At 41.3% G+C, this 14424-nt stretch overlaps 2 protein-coding genes across 2 annotated transcripts; one reads left to right on the top strand and one right to left on the bottom strand.

Moving 5' to 3' along the window:
* Positions 1–1244: 1244 nt before the first annotated feature.
* On the bottom strand, positions 1245–8877 carry cog7 (component of oligomeric golgi complex 7). Its single transcript, XM_005748476.1, has 17 exons — positions 8397–8877; positions 6697–6845; positions 6358–6474; positions 5841–6009; positions 5646–5728; positions 5426–5548; positions 5131–5329; positions 4913–5040; positions 3865–4019; positions 3607–3723; positions 3418–3483; positions 3118–3304; positions 2879–3019; positions 2646–2729; positions 2437–2551; positions 2168–2311; positions 1245–2058 (listed from the first exon to the last, which is right to left on the bottom strand). Exons 1-17 carry the CDS (start codon positions 8560–8562, stop codon positions 1892–1894), a joined length of 2310 nt encoding a protein of 769 aa, XP_005748533.1. The 5' UTR covers positions 8563–8877; the 3' UTR covers positions 1245–1891.
* Positions 8878–12652: 3775 nt separating this feature from the next.
* On the top strand, positions 12653–13546 carry LOC102206631 (myeloid-associated differentiation marker-like protein 2). The gene has a single exon (XM_005748522.1). The coding sequence runs from the start codon at positions 12653–12655 to the stop codon at positions 13544–13546; it is 894 nt and encodes a 297-aa protein (XP_005748579.1).
* The last annotated feature ends 878 nt before the right edge of the window (positions 13547–14424 follow it).

Raw genomic sequence — 14424 nt, 5'->3', positions numbered from 1 at the left:
TGGCATGTCGGGAAATCGTGGAAAAGTCAGATTAATTAGAATTTATTTTACTTATATGGGCCTAGCGACAGTTCAAGACAACAGTCGTTTCAAGGCAGTTGATGTTGTAAGGTAAAGGCCCCACAATATTCACAGCTACGCAACAATAACATGATCCCCTATGAGCAAGCATTTGGCAACAGTGGGGAGGAAAAACTTCTCTTTAACAGGAAGACATATTTGGGTGAACCAGGATCGAAGGATGTAGCCATCTGGCAGCTGGTTGGGCAGATGGCTGCACCAAAAGTAGAGCAATTCTCCCTAAAGACTCAGTCACACTAGACTACTAATACCTGTGGGGAGCTCCTTAAAGAAAAAAAAATGAGTGGATTTCATTTCCTCACATTTAGTGACTGACTGCAAGTAAGTGTGTGGGACCAACTGGTCACAGGACCACAATTATTTGTTATTGGTTGCCTCCCACCTGGATAGATGTGCAACTGCTTGCAATCCAAAGTGGACTGACTGCCATCAGTCTCAGACATATTGGGTTTGCAAATAACTGCCCTTTAATTTATAAACGCAGACAATTGCCAACAAACTGCAAACAACCTGAGTGAGTCTGTACTGATGAGCGCAACATGTCCCTGAGGTTTTCATGTCCCTGAGGGACTCGGTTGGTTGTGTTCTTGTTATATTACCATATAAAAGCAAAGTTGAGACATTTGTGTTTCAAATTTAAGGTCCTGGGTGGACTCTGAATTTAAGCAGTTCATAGAGTTATCATTGCGTACCTCATTCACTCAAACTGATCGCAGACTGATTCAGTTCCATCGCCATTTCGACTCACATAATTTGCTTTGAAGATGGCAACTGACAGCGTCTCAGATGCAAAAGCAACCAGGCCACAATTTCATATCACAGGGTCACTCTAATTTGGGTCTTGCCACAGTCTCCAACCACCATTTTTTTTTAATGTAACTGTAGCATGAGCCCAAAGCTGCACACTCCATCTCCTGCTGCGATAAGGGACAACTGCAAAACTGTCCGACCTGATTCGTCCACATTTTCAGTAGTTTAAATGTGTGAAAAGAGCTTTACAGCAAAGTCTTCTTTGCCTACTCGAGTCCCCTGACAATTAACCGTGACAGACAAGCCAATTTTCATGTCTTAAAGGTAGGAAGTGGAACATACAACGCAATACACAGTTTACCACTGAGGGATCCTCATTCAGCGCTTGATTCAGTCCACTGAATTAAAATAATACACATAGCCACACTACAGTGTTTACATCCATGTTTTATATACACGTTTCCACCATACTGCATGTAAAAATATTAACCATGTCACCAGTTCAGCCCACCCACAACCTCAACAGATCACTTTCTCCCTTATTTTCAAAGTTAAATTACCAGAAATGAATAAAGTTTGTCACTATTATTACCTAAATATAATTTAATAATTACGATTTATTCATTAGCATGACAGACTTGTTTAAGTAGATTTAAATGCTCTGAAGCTGCCCCCGTCTTATAAATGCAGAAGTGAAAAATGACAAGTCAAGACACATTCCCCTTTTGGTTCCACTTGAAGGCATCATCACTGGTGAGACATCATCATTTCAAACTCACAAACATTAATCAGTTAAAAAAAATGAAAATAAAATAAAATAAAATAAAAAAAAAGGTCAGACCTGCCCTTATTTGAATCTCGTCCCATAAATGCCATATTTAGACACAAACGTCTTTAAATGCTGCAGCTGTCAGCGAGATTAGTCACTATGATATTAGGGGAACTGTAACATGTAAACCAGCTGATATTAACATCACATTCTTCTGTTTGTTTACAGCACAGGACGTCCCCAGGGCCGCCCTTGAAGCCATGCAACCTATCGAGTCCTTTTGCTTTTCTCTTAGTAGTCGATGCTCCGAAGTGCAGCGATAGTGGACGTCAGTCGTCGAGGCAACAGCTTGGCGGTCTGTCTGTAGTCTTGTGGTTTAGTCCTAAGTAGAGTTACGATATTTTGCAGGGTGCGAGACGGCTGCAGGCCCAGGGCGTCCATCACGTTACTCAGATAGTCTGTGGAGCACAAACACAAATGTTCAGATATAATTTCGGGCTATCGTGAATTTCAATTGATCCCCACGAGAAGGAGTACGTCATCTGTCCCGCATTTTAGCTACTGTACCGATATCCGTGGCCAGTTGTTTAGTGGAATGAGTGCTCAGCTGGGGGATCAGTAAAATGGCATCACAGTAGGTCTGCATGGTTGCCCGAGCAATGGAGCCCAACCAGTAGTCTGCTGTGTTGTCCAGCTCAGTAAGCTCATCACCTGAAACAGAAGGAGAAGGTCTTTGAGAAGGGCACCAGATTACAAGACATCTCTTCAAATGAGTTGAGTTGTCACTCAAGTGTCTTTGACTTTAGGGAAAATTGAGGGGGATAATTTTCAGTAACCTTGCTCTGGAGGGAAAGGCAGCTTCCCAGCATGTAAGGCCATCTCTAAAGCCGGGTCCTCTTGTGTCACAAAAGGCTCCAAGTGGAGTGGGAGAGACATCAGGTACTGTCCTATCTATGTGGAGGGAAAAGTCATATGGTCTCTGTAAATATGTACAAATGCCACTGTATCCTGTTTATTTATATTTATCAAATGAAAGTTCACTAACATTAGTGATGTACTCTTGGGGTGACAGGCTGAAATTAGGCAGGTCCTCCGTGTAGCTCTCTCCAAGACCAGGTGATTCTTGACTCTTAAACAAGAAGCACAAATCAAACAGATTAAACGGATACGGCACATCCACCACTCGAGTGCGCAAACTCAATCCAAAAGCTGTCAGCACACATGCACTCAAATCATCTTGATCCTTATTTGAAATTAAATAACGCAGAAACTTGACACCTCCATCTTGGAGACGAGGCAGAGCTGGTGCTTGATCTGCATGAAGACCGAGTCAAAGGCCAGCTGGTTGGCCTGTTGATTGAGTCTGGTCAGAGCTGTCCTAGGCTCTGCTAACAAGTTGGAGTTACCTGTGCCTTTCTCCTGCGAGGGACAAGCAGAAATAGGAGGAAGAAGAAGAACAGCTACAGAAGGACCCTGATAAACCAAGTGTAAGGGTTCAATACAGAAAACTGCCACACCTTTAACGAGTAAAGAAGTTCCATCAGATTGTTGTATTCAGCCACATTTCCCCTCTGAAGGTAGTTGTATTCTTGCCAAGGGTTTTTGGTGGCACTCTTCCTTTCTGTGGAAGTGGCCTCCTGGATGCCTGCCAGGCTGCGTGGGCTGTACGACTCTGACAAGTACTTACCTGCCGTGGCCAGGATCCTATGGGACAGATCGCAAAGTAGACATTTTCTTTAAAATTCCAGATCAGCTTCTTGACTGTGTGCTCACTGTCATTGGGTAAAAATATTCATTCAGTAAAAAGATTCACTCACTTGTTTGACAGCTGTTGTTCAAAGGCCCCACATTGTCTAAGCAACTCTCCACATGTGGAAATGATCCTGCAAACAACAATATTGTTTTTTAAAGCAAGAAGACAGCTTTTTTCATGCAATTATTTGCAGTCCATGTGAATTATAACAAAAGGGTTTGTTGTTTTTTTTGTTTTTTAAAAAGGTAATAACCTGACTGAGTTCTGGAAAGCCGTCCAGTCCTCCTGGAAAACCGATGAACTTGGTGTGTCCTCAAGCTTACACTTCTTCCTGATCGACTGGAGTGTTGTGGAAAAGTCTGACACATACCTAGAATCAGCACCACGTCAAAGCTGGTCAATCATCTACAGTAATGCTAAAATCAGACAAACTATATCTAGAGATAAAACATATATCTGTAGCAATCCATGCAGTATGTGGCGTATGTGAGTGTGAGTAGAGGCTCTTTACTTGGTGAAGAGGGCTTTGAGAGCTTTGAGGAGGCCACACACTGCAAGTCCATCAGTCAGTCTGACACAGCGGTCCACAGCAGCACCAGCCAGGCCAAACAACTTGCCTACCGAGTGGCTCAACTCTTCTACGCAATCAATTACCTCCCCATGTTCCTGTAGTGGAGTGTGCAAAACAGGACAAAATGGACTATTATGCAGACTATATTAGTGTCACTGCTACATACAAACACATTTTTAGCTTATGAATCTCAGCAACTTAACCCTGTAATGGCGAGTTTTTTTTAGATTTCTACATCATCAGTGTGATCTATGTTTTCCTTAAAAGCCTGAATAAATTGCACAAAAATGCCAGATGTAGCAAAATTATGGAAATTAAAAGCCAGATATGCAAATTGATATTTAATTAATTTTGTCATTTGTGAGATGATTTAATAAACACTCCGTGATGGTGGTGTTTAGTGCCTTGTTTCCTTCAAAACTTTGTGTCGTTTTGCTGCAAATAATAAGTCCTCAAAATAATTGTGCTGGAGGAGTTCTGCAGCTATTCCTCACTTTTTCCCTTTTTGCTGTTTTTCTAACCTCGTTCAGTTTTACATGATGCACTTCTCCTGTAATCCTCATCCCATGGAGTTTAGGAACAGTCATGACTTTCATTCATCTGTAAACAGTTTTTGGGTGGATTCTTTTTAAACATCCATTTAGCTTCTGACTTCATGCATCTATTCTAAGGAGAAGTGAAACTTGTTTTCACAGACGATAGGTCCTACCAGTTTTTCTAGGCAACAGCAGACTTTATCAGCAAGTAAACTTTGTTTGAATACCGGGAGGGGCACCACAACACTTCAAATCTCTCAGTAACTGGAACACCTGACTGACAACTTGACAAGTTGTTAGCAAACAGGTTCACAACTCTTTCTGTTGTTAGTTCAGTTATAATTAGTTAGTTAGTTTAGTGTATAATTATGATTTGGATAAAGATCAGACTACAAGTAATTACTGCAAAAATTCTGGTTATTTCAATGGTTGAGTTTCTGGTGTGCTCTAACCAAAGGCACGGCGCTGATCTGGATGAGAAGGTGAGCTTCCTCCAGATCTCCATAATGTAGCTGATAAGATTTATAGGGATCATACAGCGCACAGACCAGCTCACTCAGCTTCAAGAGGTTATGTTCACCTGCAGCAGAAATAAGACCAAACATGAAGAGAACACTTTATGTTGTCATCTTCCATGAGCAGTATTTACACATATGGTTCAGGTGCATACCCAGGTGTGGCAGCATGGCTGCTTCAAGGTTGTGTCCAAAGGTGGACGTGGTGTGATGGAGCTCCAGCAGAGTCCCCAGACGCTCCTCTTGGGCTGCCCGCTCCATGGCCGTGCTCAAGCACACGGGTATGGATGGCACCATGGCCCCCAGAGACTGTATCAACAACACTGTCACCACTTCATAAGGCTTCTTGAACACCTGTGTGGATCCAAGATAAAAAAAAAATTAGCACTACAGAGTGTTAGCAAAGTAAAACCCATCAGGTGTCGATCTTGGTACTGCAGTCCATCTCACCTGGCTGCTCCACTGTATTTGGCCGTGCCAAGTGGAGAGCAAGGTGTCGTAGAATTCAGACAGCTGCTGATTCAGATTGAGCTCGCTCTGGGAGAGATCCTGCCATATACTCAGCAACTGGCCCTGAGAACAGCAAAACAGACAGTCATGCACAGAAGCAAATATATCAGAATATGCCTTTGCGGAGATTTATAGGTCACAGAGATGCAGTGGTGCCTACCTTGTGACACTTGTAGTAGTACGCAAGAAGCTGCGGCATTCTGTCGATCTCTGTGAAGACTTTAACAAACAGCTTGGCTTGGTCTGCAGAGAGGCAAAAGCATGCGATGTTTGTACAGTGTAAGCAAACTACAGCAAACCAAAACAGTAAGCACTGAATAAATTCAAGAAACAACACTTTCTCTGGGGTTCTTACCTACAGACATGGAATTAAACGCTGCTACTATCTGTGGGCTGGCCATGGCCTCCAGTCTGTTTTTCAAAGCCTCCAGGTGAACACACTTATCAGAGTAGTCTGGTGTGTCCACTAGCATGGCCAGACTGTTCTGCATGCTGGTTAGCTTAGAAGAAATTACTTTAAAGTCCTGAAAAAAGTAAAATATGATTACTATCGTTTCCGTCAACATCTGCACAATATCGTAATATTATATAATTAGCTTTCAAAGGATAAAAAGCTAATTACAATAGCACTGTAATTACACATTACTCATCCAGTGCCTTGGAAGAGGTTTGACTCTACAGTGGATCAGTTTACAGGATGTGTTGAGTACACTCAGAAAGTTAGATTAAATAACAAGATTAAAGTGCTCCAATATTCTGATCTCTAACACGCATATGAGCCAGTGTGAGTCACATCAGTTCATAATTGGTAAGCAGCAAGGCAGGCAGAAACAAACCAAGAAAAGCTCTGCGGCAGAGTCTTCCTTTCATACCTGTGTTTTGAAGGTCTCCTCAATGTCTGCACTCAGTGTGCTCCATTTGTCTGCTTCCTGCAACGCTTCAGCTGCCAGCTGCATTCGACTCTTCACCTGATCTATCTCCACCAGGACCTGGTTGAAAATATGCATGAAACATACAGTTCAAGCCTCAGAAGTATGGAGTACTCTGCACATTTGAGTCCAGTGCTAGACTTTCACTATTATAATGCTTACTATTAAGCAAATTATTTCAAAAACACAATATACAAAGTATGTATACATGTTCTCCTAATGCACTAGATCACATTTAAATCCTGAATACACTTCAAGTAAGTATTGGAACTGTGCACACACCTGCATGGACTGCACTGTCTCCTGCTCAAATTTCTTGATGTCCTCTTTAACCATGACCATTTGCTCCTTTAGAAAGGAGGCCTCCTGTTTCAAAGCCTCCACATCTCTCAGCACTCGGGGCATATTTTGAAGGGCTTGGTTACTGCTCTCTACACAACAAATGAAAACACAACTCTAACTTTTTAACATGTCATAGTTAAATTCAACACAATTTTATCCATGCAGTACTGGTACACAGTATAAATACAAATGCCATGGCGCTTAATATCGTAATGTAGAAACCCACCAACTCTGTAAACTCAGTAAACTGTAAACTTCCCTTTCTGTTAGTGAAAAGAAGTTTTACATATTTAGCTGAGATGTCATGGAAAAGGGAATCCAATTTCAACAGTATTTGTTAGTTTTTCCTACATGATAAAGAAAAGCTTCTGTAGGAAGTGTAAGAAAGGTGTCAACAACTGAAAAGACATTTTTAATCTCAAGAGTTTATTTCTTTCCTGATTAAATAAAAGTTAACAATAACAACAATAACAATAATAATAATTAGGGCTTAAACAGACCTCATCATACTAAATCATACTTTTTATTAATCTCTGGCTCTCTTCCACAGCACGTCTTTTATCATGGCTTCCTTCTTTCAACCGGTCACAGCACATTGCCGTCCCTCCCTGAGGTGGAGGTTTCTGCTGGAGGTTTCTTCCTGTTTAAAGGGAGTTTTTCCTTCGCACTGTTGCCAATGTGCTTGCTCATTGGGGGTCATATGGTTGTTAGGTTTTTCTCTGTATGTATTATTGTAAGATCTACCTTACAATATAAAGTGCCTTGAGGCGATGGTTGTTGTGATTTGGAGCTAAAACTGAATTGAAGAACTAAAGGTAAAAGAAAACCAGAAAATATTCTGGTAGTTTATTGGCCAGACTGACCTGTAATTTTACAACAGAAGGTTTCTGGTAATTAACAGAAAGTTCTATAGTCAATAGTGAAAACAAATTAAATTTTTATGTCATTTAACTGTTTGTTTATCACTTTCGTATATTATTCATGACAAACAGATCTTTATAAGAAAGAAAAAATGTAATAAATTACACAAGTACAAATTTTAAGCCAGCTCTGACACCTCTGATCTAGATACACAAACTCTTAAACTGATGTATGAATAGAACATAAATCTTCTCAAAGACAATTTCTCATTACGTGTTGTGTTCACGTCTAACAAGTCATTTTCTCATAGGTGTTTGTCCAGGTAGAGATCTGGTGAATGTAAAGGCCACAGTAGATGATTCGTATAATTTTCCTACACCTAAAGCCATTCAGTGCTCACTAATGCCCTGCTGATGGGGACACCATGACTCTTTCTGTAAAGTTTTCCTTTAATTTGTCATCAGAAGATTTCATACAGCATGCAATTTCCAAATGCACAAACCATAGTCCTTAATGACAACAAAGACACATGGTCACGTGGTTATGGTCCTTTTTAGAGGATTGTGGGGCAGCTGAATTGTATTGGTTCTACAGAAGTATTTATAAAACTGACTTTGCCGTTTATATTAATGCAATAAATGCAGCAGAAATGTTCTTGTAGCATACTGCATTAACTGTAAATGGGACGTAGTTTACTAAGTTAACAGTGTAGGCCATAAAGGCAAATTACAATGGTGAGGACATCCACTATGACGCACTGGCCAATGCAAAGTACTGACCTTCGATAGCATTGTTGACTTCCTGGATGAAGACCTGCAGCTTCATGACCAGTGTAGCAGCGTGTGCGTCTGCCTTCCCCGGCGCGTCCTTCTGCACCACCTTGAAGGCACCATTCACCCAGTCCTTCACGTCGAAATCATCGTCCAGGAATTTAGAGAAATCCATCTCGCTGCTTCGTTCGGCCAAACTCTTCCGCTGCAGTCTCTGTCATCGACCCATTTCTATCGTTACGCTAGCTAATTTTTCCCCAGCACCGGCTTCGACACGAATATAAAATAAACAGCCCACGAAAATGAAATTATCATGACAACTAAATAGAGTTCCAACAATGCGACGGCCTCCTCCAGAGTTATTTTCAAAGGTTTACGGCTTTAAAAGACTACAGGGAGCACATATTTCTAACTAGTACTGACTGCAGTGGTAATGCTGACAACAACTTCCTGTAGCGCTTTCTATTTACCTTCCCCCTAAAAACAAATGCTAAAAAAACGGGCCGGCTGCCCAATAAAAATCCCATCAACAGACTGAGGAATGTTCGTTCTTTGTAAACAAAGTGTAAATATCTGTTTGTTTTTTAAGAAGCATGATATCTTGAGGGCAGCTCATAAAACAGTAGCACATAAAGCGGCGAAGAGGGGTCACATTAAATTGGTCCGTACAGAAACATTGATAAAGGAACCGTAAATGGTATTTCTTGGAAAGTGGACAACCCCAGGTTAAAAAATTCTACCAATCAAAGTCAAAATTAAAGTTAAAAACATTACATCCGAACATATTTTATTATTTTTTGTCATAGCCAATACACTTAACTAGGGTGACCAACCGTCCTCTTTTCCCCGGACATGGGGGAAAGCCATTCGTACTTTGTATAGACATATAGTCTCTGGGCTGCGTGGCTGTGACTCTGTACACTGCTGTACCCTGCTGTATCCTTTGCTGTACCCTGGACAAAGTGAATATGCCATGCTACGATACATAACGGAGACCCAAGGACAACTCCTGGGGAAAATGTTAAGGGCAAAATACTGCCACGTTTTTCTGCAGAGAGTTAAATTCCTACATCTACCACTGGAAACTCAAGACAACTGAACAATATTTTCAGGAGTTTGAGATTCAGTTTGTTAAAAAAAGAGGTATAAAGTTACATTCTCTGGATGGCCTCTTACATATCCACCTCATCGAGGATCAGGATTATGCACATACAACTGCAAAAAGGTGTGATATCCTGATGTTTGTTGAAATGGTAAAGCACTTGCTTCACCTCGATCCAAAAAAACGAATGACACCTGATCAGGTGCTGGACGATGCGTTTACAAAAGTGTGCCCTGCTTGCACCAGTGTAGCTCCTATGTTGAGTCCTGTTATGAACACATACTTAAGGACAAAGAAGAACGAGGCGTCAGATAGCAGGACAGAGTCTCCACACCAGCCCACCTCTGACACCAGACAACCTGCCCAAAGGAACTTCCCTCCCTCTGCAGCGGAGAGAAAAACACTAGTGAGCCCCCGCAGCCAAAACGGTTTTCTCCCTTCAACTCAGAGGAACAGCCCCAACCTCATCAGGCCCAGTCAGAGTAAAAATGCTGAGACAATTCCAATGAAAGCACTGTGTAAAAGAAAGCATCTGGAAGTAGATAAAAAGGATATGAGTGATGCAGAGCTTAAAAGAAAAAAGACTGATTGGAAAGATGTGCACATAAAAACACTGTACCAACATGAAAGGTCAGATCATGACCAGCAGAAGCGCCACTGTTCTATGGGTCCATCCTGCTCAACCAGTGGCTACAGGACACAGAATTCCATCTCGCCAAGTAAGAGGAAGCCAGATGAAAACATCTTTGAGACGTCAAATAAGAGGGCCAGAACCAACTGCGAAAACAGCAAGAGCCACACCTTTAATGACAGTTGGGATGAGGACCACCGCTGCAGAGAAGCAAAAGGAAGCAGAGTAACAGGTGGAGAATAGGCAAAGGAGGGGTAAGTGGTCCGGGTGGCGTGGTACTGACAGAGATGATCCGATGAGTAGTTCTTCTAATAACTATGACGGCTAGCACTAACTGCGGTTAGCTGAAGACTTGGCGAAGAGTGATGGTAAGTGCTGGTATTAAATACCGGCAGCTCTATTGCCGGCAGGCGTGGAAACACACATGAATGCAGTGACTCAGCTTAGGGGTGGAAACGGCGACTCTGTGGAAAACCCGGCACTCACCCAGACCATGACAATCAGTATGTAGTGTCACTAACACTGTGGGACTCTATAGGTTTCTCTGGTCCCTTCTTCAATCTTGTCCTTCAGTGCTGCAACCACTGCATGTCATTAACGTTCTTCTCGTTCCAGGAGATTTTCCCCTTCTCTATACTCTCCTGGGAACGTTAATCCATCAGTGTCAGATGAACTGTTCAAACTGTACTTCAGCTGCCCTGACCTCTTCATTCTTAACCTTACCTTGTTAACAGGAAGCAGGGGAGTTAGAGGATTAGACGGGTGACATGAAAGCAGATCCTGAGAAGTGATGAACAAGGCTGCACGCGAGCACATAGATATGATAGGCGGTAAATTAGGCAGAAGGTATGGACCCAAACTTAGTGCTGACATATGTTCATAACACTGGAATAAGGATCAGTAATTACAGGATTGCACTGAGAATTTTCATGGATAAACTGCACGGGGATCTGTATGAAGTCTACATGAAGTCATAATCTGAGCATTATTATTATTAGTAGTAGTAGTAGTAGTAGTATTGTTATCTTCTTCATCATCATCATTATTATTATTATTATTTTGAGTTTCTTTGGATATGAAACCAACAAAATAACATTGTGACTCCTACTATAAACTGTCAAATAGAAATGTGGCATATGCTTTAATTGTGGGTAAAAAGCTTTTCTTACCCACATGTTTGAAGAATTTCAAACATATTTAACCTGGACCATAAACAAGACTTTTTCTAATCTGTTCCAGGGTCTGGAATCTCTGATTTGCCTTGCTTTCATCTTGACCAGGAGGTGGGCCAAGAGTTATGTTCACTTAAGTCCAGGACATGTGGAGAAGTAACACAATTGTCTAGAAAAGGAGACAGTGAGACACAATCACTAGCAAAAACAAAAGGTTTTGATTAATGATTAATCTTAAAATATGTGCCAGGCTGCTACTACTAACTAACACAAGAACAAACAGCAGAGGCTGGTCAACAAAGCAATTCACAGATTATTCTCAGAGAAAGCCTAAGTGGTCACAAACACACAGATCACATGAAGTCAAAAGGCACTTTGGCACTGGCAGTGTCTTCTGCATCAATTTGAGCTCCTCAGATTACATTGCCTCCACAGGAAAAAGTGTGGTTTCTAAGACAGAGCAGAGAGAGCACTAAACTAAACTAAACTAAACTAAACTAAACTAAACTAAACTAAACTAAACTAAACTAAACTAAACTAAACTAAACTAAACTAAGGTGACCAACCGTCCTCTTTTTCCCGGACATGTACACTTTTCACGTTCTGTCAGGGGTGTCCGGGGGGATTTTCGAGATTGATGAAAATGGTTTTTCTATAGGCCTACAGAGGATCCATATGTGCGACGTCATCCCAGAACTGCTGCTTTGTGAGTGGTTGTTCAGCCTCACAGACGTGACAGAGCACGCCTGATGATGTTTAAAAGATGCGAAAGTGCAAATGCAGCTTGACTGGGCCAAGTGTCCTCCTTTTTGGAAATCAAAATAGTCCCCCTGCACTTAACAGTGTTTCGAGGGAATGACAATCATTGGCTTTCACAGATCTGCATTTAACTATATGTGTTAGAATTCAAAAATAATCTTTTCATCAGAGATAGCTGACAGAAGTTCCTGAGTGGGCATGTGCATCTTGTGCATCTTCTGCTGGCCTTTTATTTTATGATGTTACTCTGGGTCTTTTTGAATAATTCTGGTTAAAAAAGAACCAGAATATATTGAAAGAGTTACACTAATGATTCCAAAACAAACGCCGTTCTCTGGGAAACCATGGTTTTACACACTGTTGACATTCTGTAACTTTTCATATCCTTTCCATGTGCTGTGACAGACATTTATCACTACACTGAGATCAGTCCCAGAAAGTTATGCAAAATGAAAGGCAATAAAAGATTGCATGGAAAACAGGGCTGTGAAGGAACGGAAAGCATAGATCAAACATACCTCAGTGGGTGCTTAGAGCAACCTGGGAGCTCATACATAGGTTACGCAGCTATTTTAACAGTTGTTCGGTTCAGTTTAAAGAGATGGGAATACTTGATGATATTAAGAACACAGTGTCGCAGGCTGTGTTCACTCCTTCCACTCTGATGTCCGGGCGAGGAGGGCTGCACATGGCTCAGATATTACTGTGTCTGGTTACATTTGTCATAAGTGCCTTCAGAGGAGGGAGCAGCCATACCTACTGGAACTACGCCATGTTTGCCTGGTCTTTCTGTCCCATCATGACCCTCATCATCACCATCATTGAGATGTTCATGCTTGACCCACTGCTCAAACTTTGCCTGGACTGGAGAGATTTCACCACAGGGATGGCCATGTCCTCCGCGCTTATGACTGTCAGCGTTGCTATTTTCTATGCCAATTTCTACATCTGCCGGACATGCCTGCACGGGTGGATTGTGAGCATATTTGCTTTCTTGTCCGGCATCGTCTACATACTCGAAGTGGTGAAGGACAAGATCTTCGATAAGAGTACGGGGAGCTACCTGTCCGCCCTACCTGGATTCATGAAAGTTATGGAGGCTTTCGTGAGCTGCATGATTTTTGTGTCCCTGACCGGTTACAGAGACTCCTTCCCTCTGATCTTGTGTGTTATAGCATACGCCATTCCATTTCCCATTATCCCTATAATCATTGCCACCAACATCCTCAAGAAACTCAAGAATTGCTTGCCTTTTAATCTGGACAGGTTTGTCTTTATATTCCTGGTCATCTCCGTTGTGCTCTATGTATTTACTGCTATCATGTGGCCCATTTTTATGTTCAGACACAACCCTCGCCCCAGCGACTGTCCACCCAGCTATTGCATATGGGCCATTCAGTTCATGGTTGCCTTTTTCACCTATGTCAACCTCATTCTATTCGTACTGGACCTCATTTTCACTCTGCTTGGTATCTGTGGCTTTAAACGCCCATAAACTGGTGCCTTTCTTTGTCCATCAAAATTCTTTTAAGTTGTACTTCAGGTTAACAAACACCAAAAAAAGGGTTAAAATCTCGTTTTTGAGTTTCTATAATGCTTTCTGAAACTGGTATATTGAGGTCCATGTAAATAGACTAAAGCATATGGCTGTAACACACTTGTGTTTAATCTGCATCAGCACTTCAGGATATCATTGTTGGGTAGCTTGACAGATAGCTCTACAAAGTTTAATACCATGAATGTGGATTATAATTTCTGTTTTTATAGTTTCTGTATTTTTACCATTATAAAATTGAGTATTTGAATATTGCTTTGTTATGTTTTGTCAAACTGAAATGCACAATGAGTATTTGAAGTGAGGCATGAGTCAGTTTCGTGTGTCCTCCCTCTGCCTCACTGTCTGATTGTAAGTTTTATCTCCCCCACAATAACATTTGTGTTATCTCACAGCTCCTTACTACCACGCTCTTACAGCAGTCCTTGTCATTTTCCACCTGCAGCTACTTATGTTGAAATCCACTTATCTGATTCAATATTATATAGTATTCATAATCATGTCAAGCTCTGACCTGCTATTTATCATATATTCCTGACTGTGTGCACTATTGTGATCATTCCTGGTTGGTGACAATCACCTATTTAAAATCTATCTTTGTATGTATGAATACAGTTTAAGGGGGTTTATGCTTCGTTCTTGCTACAAATGTGCTGCACGTTTCATTTCCTCTGCCTAGAGAAAACTGATTGAGTGATTTTTGTTTTAAGATGTTGCAAAAATAATAAATTTAGTGCCTGAAAAACTTTTGACATATTGTCCTTTTTAATTAAAAAGCACAAGGTGACAATGTTAATGAAAAGTTACTTTTATCACAT

The sequence above is a fragment of the Pundamilia nyererei genome, unplaced genomic scaffold, assembly GCF_000239375.1.
Source record: "Pundamilia nyererei isolate P.nyererei 1_Seehausen unplaced genomic scaffold, PunNye1.0 scaffold00223, whole genome shotgun sequence".
Lineage (NCBI taxonomy): Eukaryota > Metazoa > Chordata > Actinopteri > Cichliformes > Cichlidae > Pundamilia > Pundamilia nyererei.
The sequence above is the reverse complement of the archived record's forward strand: the minus strand, read 5'-3'. Positions and strand labels throughout refer to the sequence as shown.

Excerpts from the sequence above, each read along its gene's own strand:
- LOC102206631 (XM_005748522.1), top strand. The coding sequence starts at position 12,653 with ATGGGAATACTTGATGATATTAAGAACACAGTGTCGCAGGCTGTGTTC.
- cog7 (XM_005748476.1), bottom strand. The coding sequence starts at position 8,562 with ATGGATTTCTCTAAATTCCTGGACGATGATTTCGACGTGAAGGACTGG. Across the intron at positions 5,041-5,130 it reads AGCCATGCTGCCACACCTGG|GTGAACATAACCTCTTGAAG; the intron begins GTATGCACCTGA and ends TTTCTGCTGCAG. Across the intron at positions 3,724-3,864 it reads CTCAAAGCCCTCTTCACCAA|GTATGTGTCAGACTTTTCCA; the intron begins GTAAAGAGCCTC and ends TGCTGATTCTAG.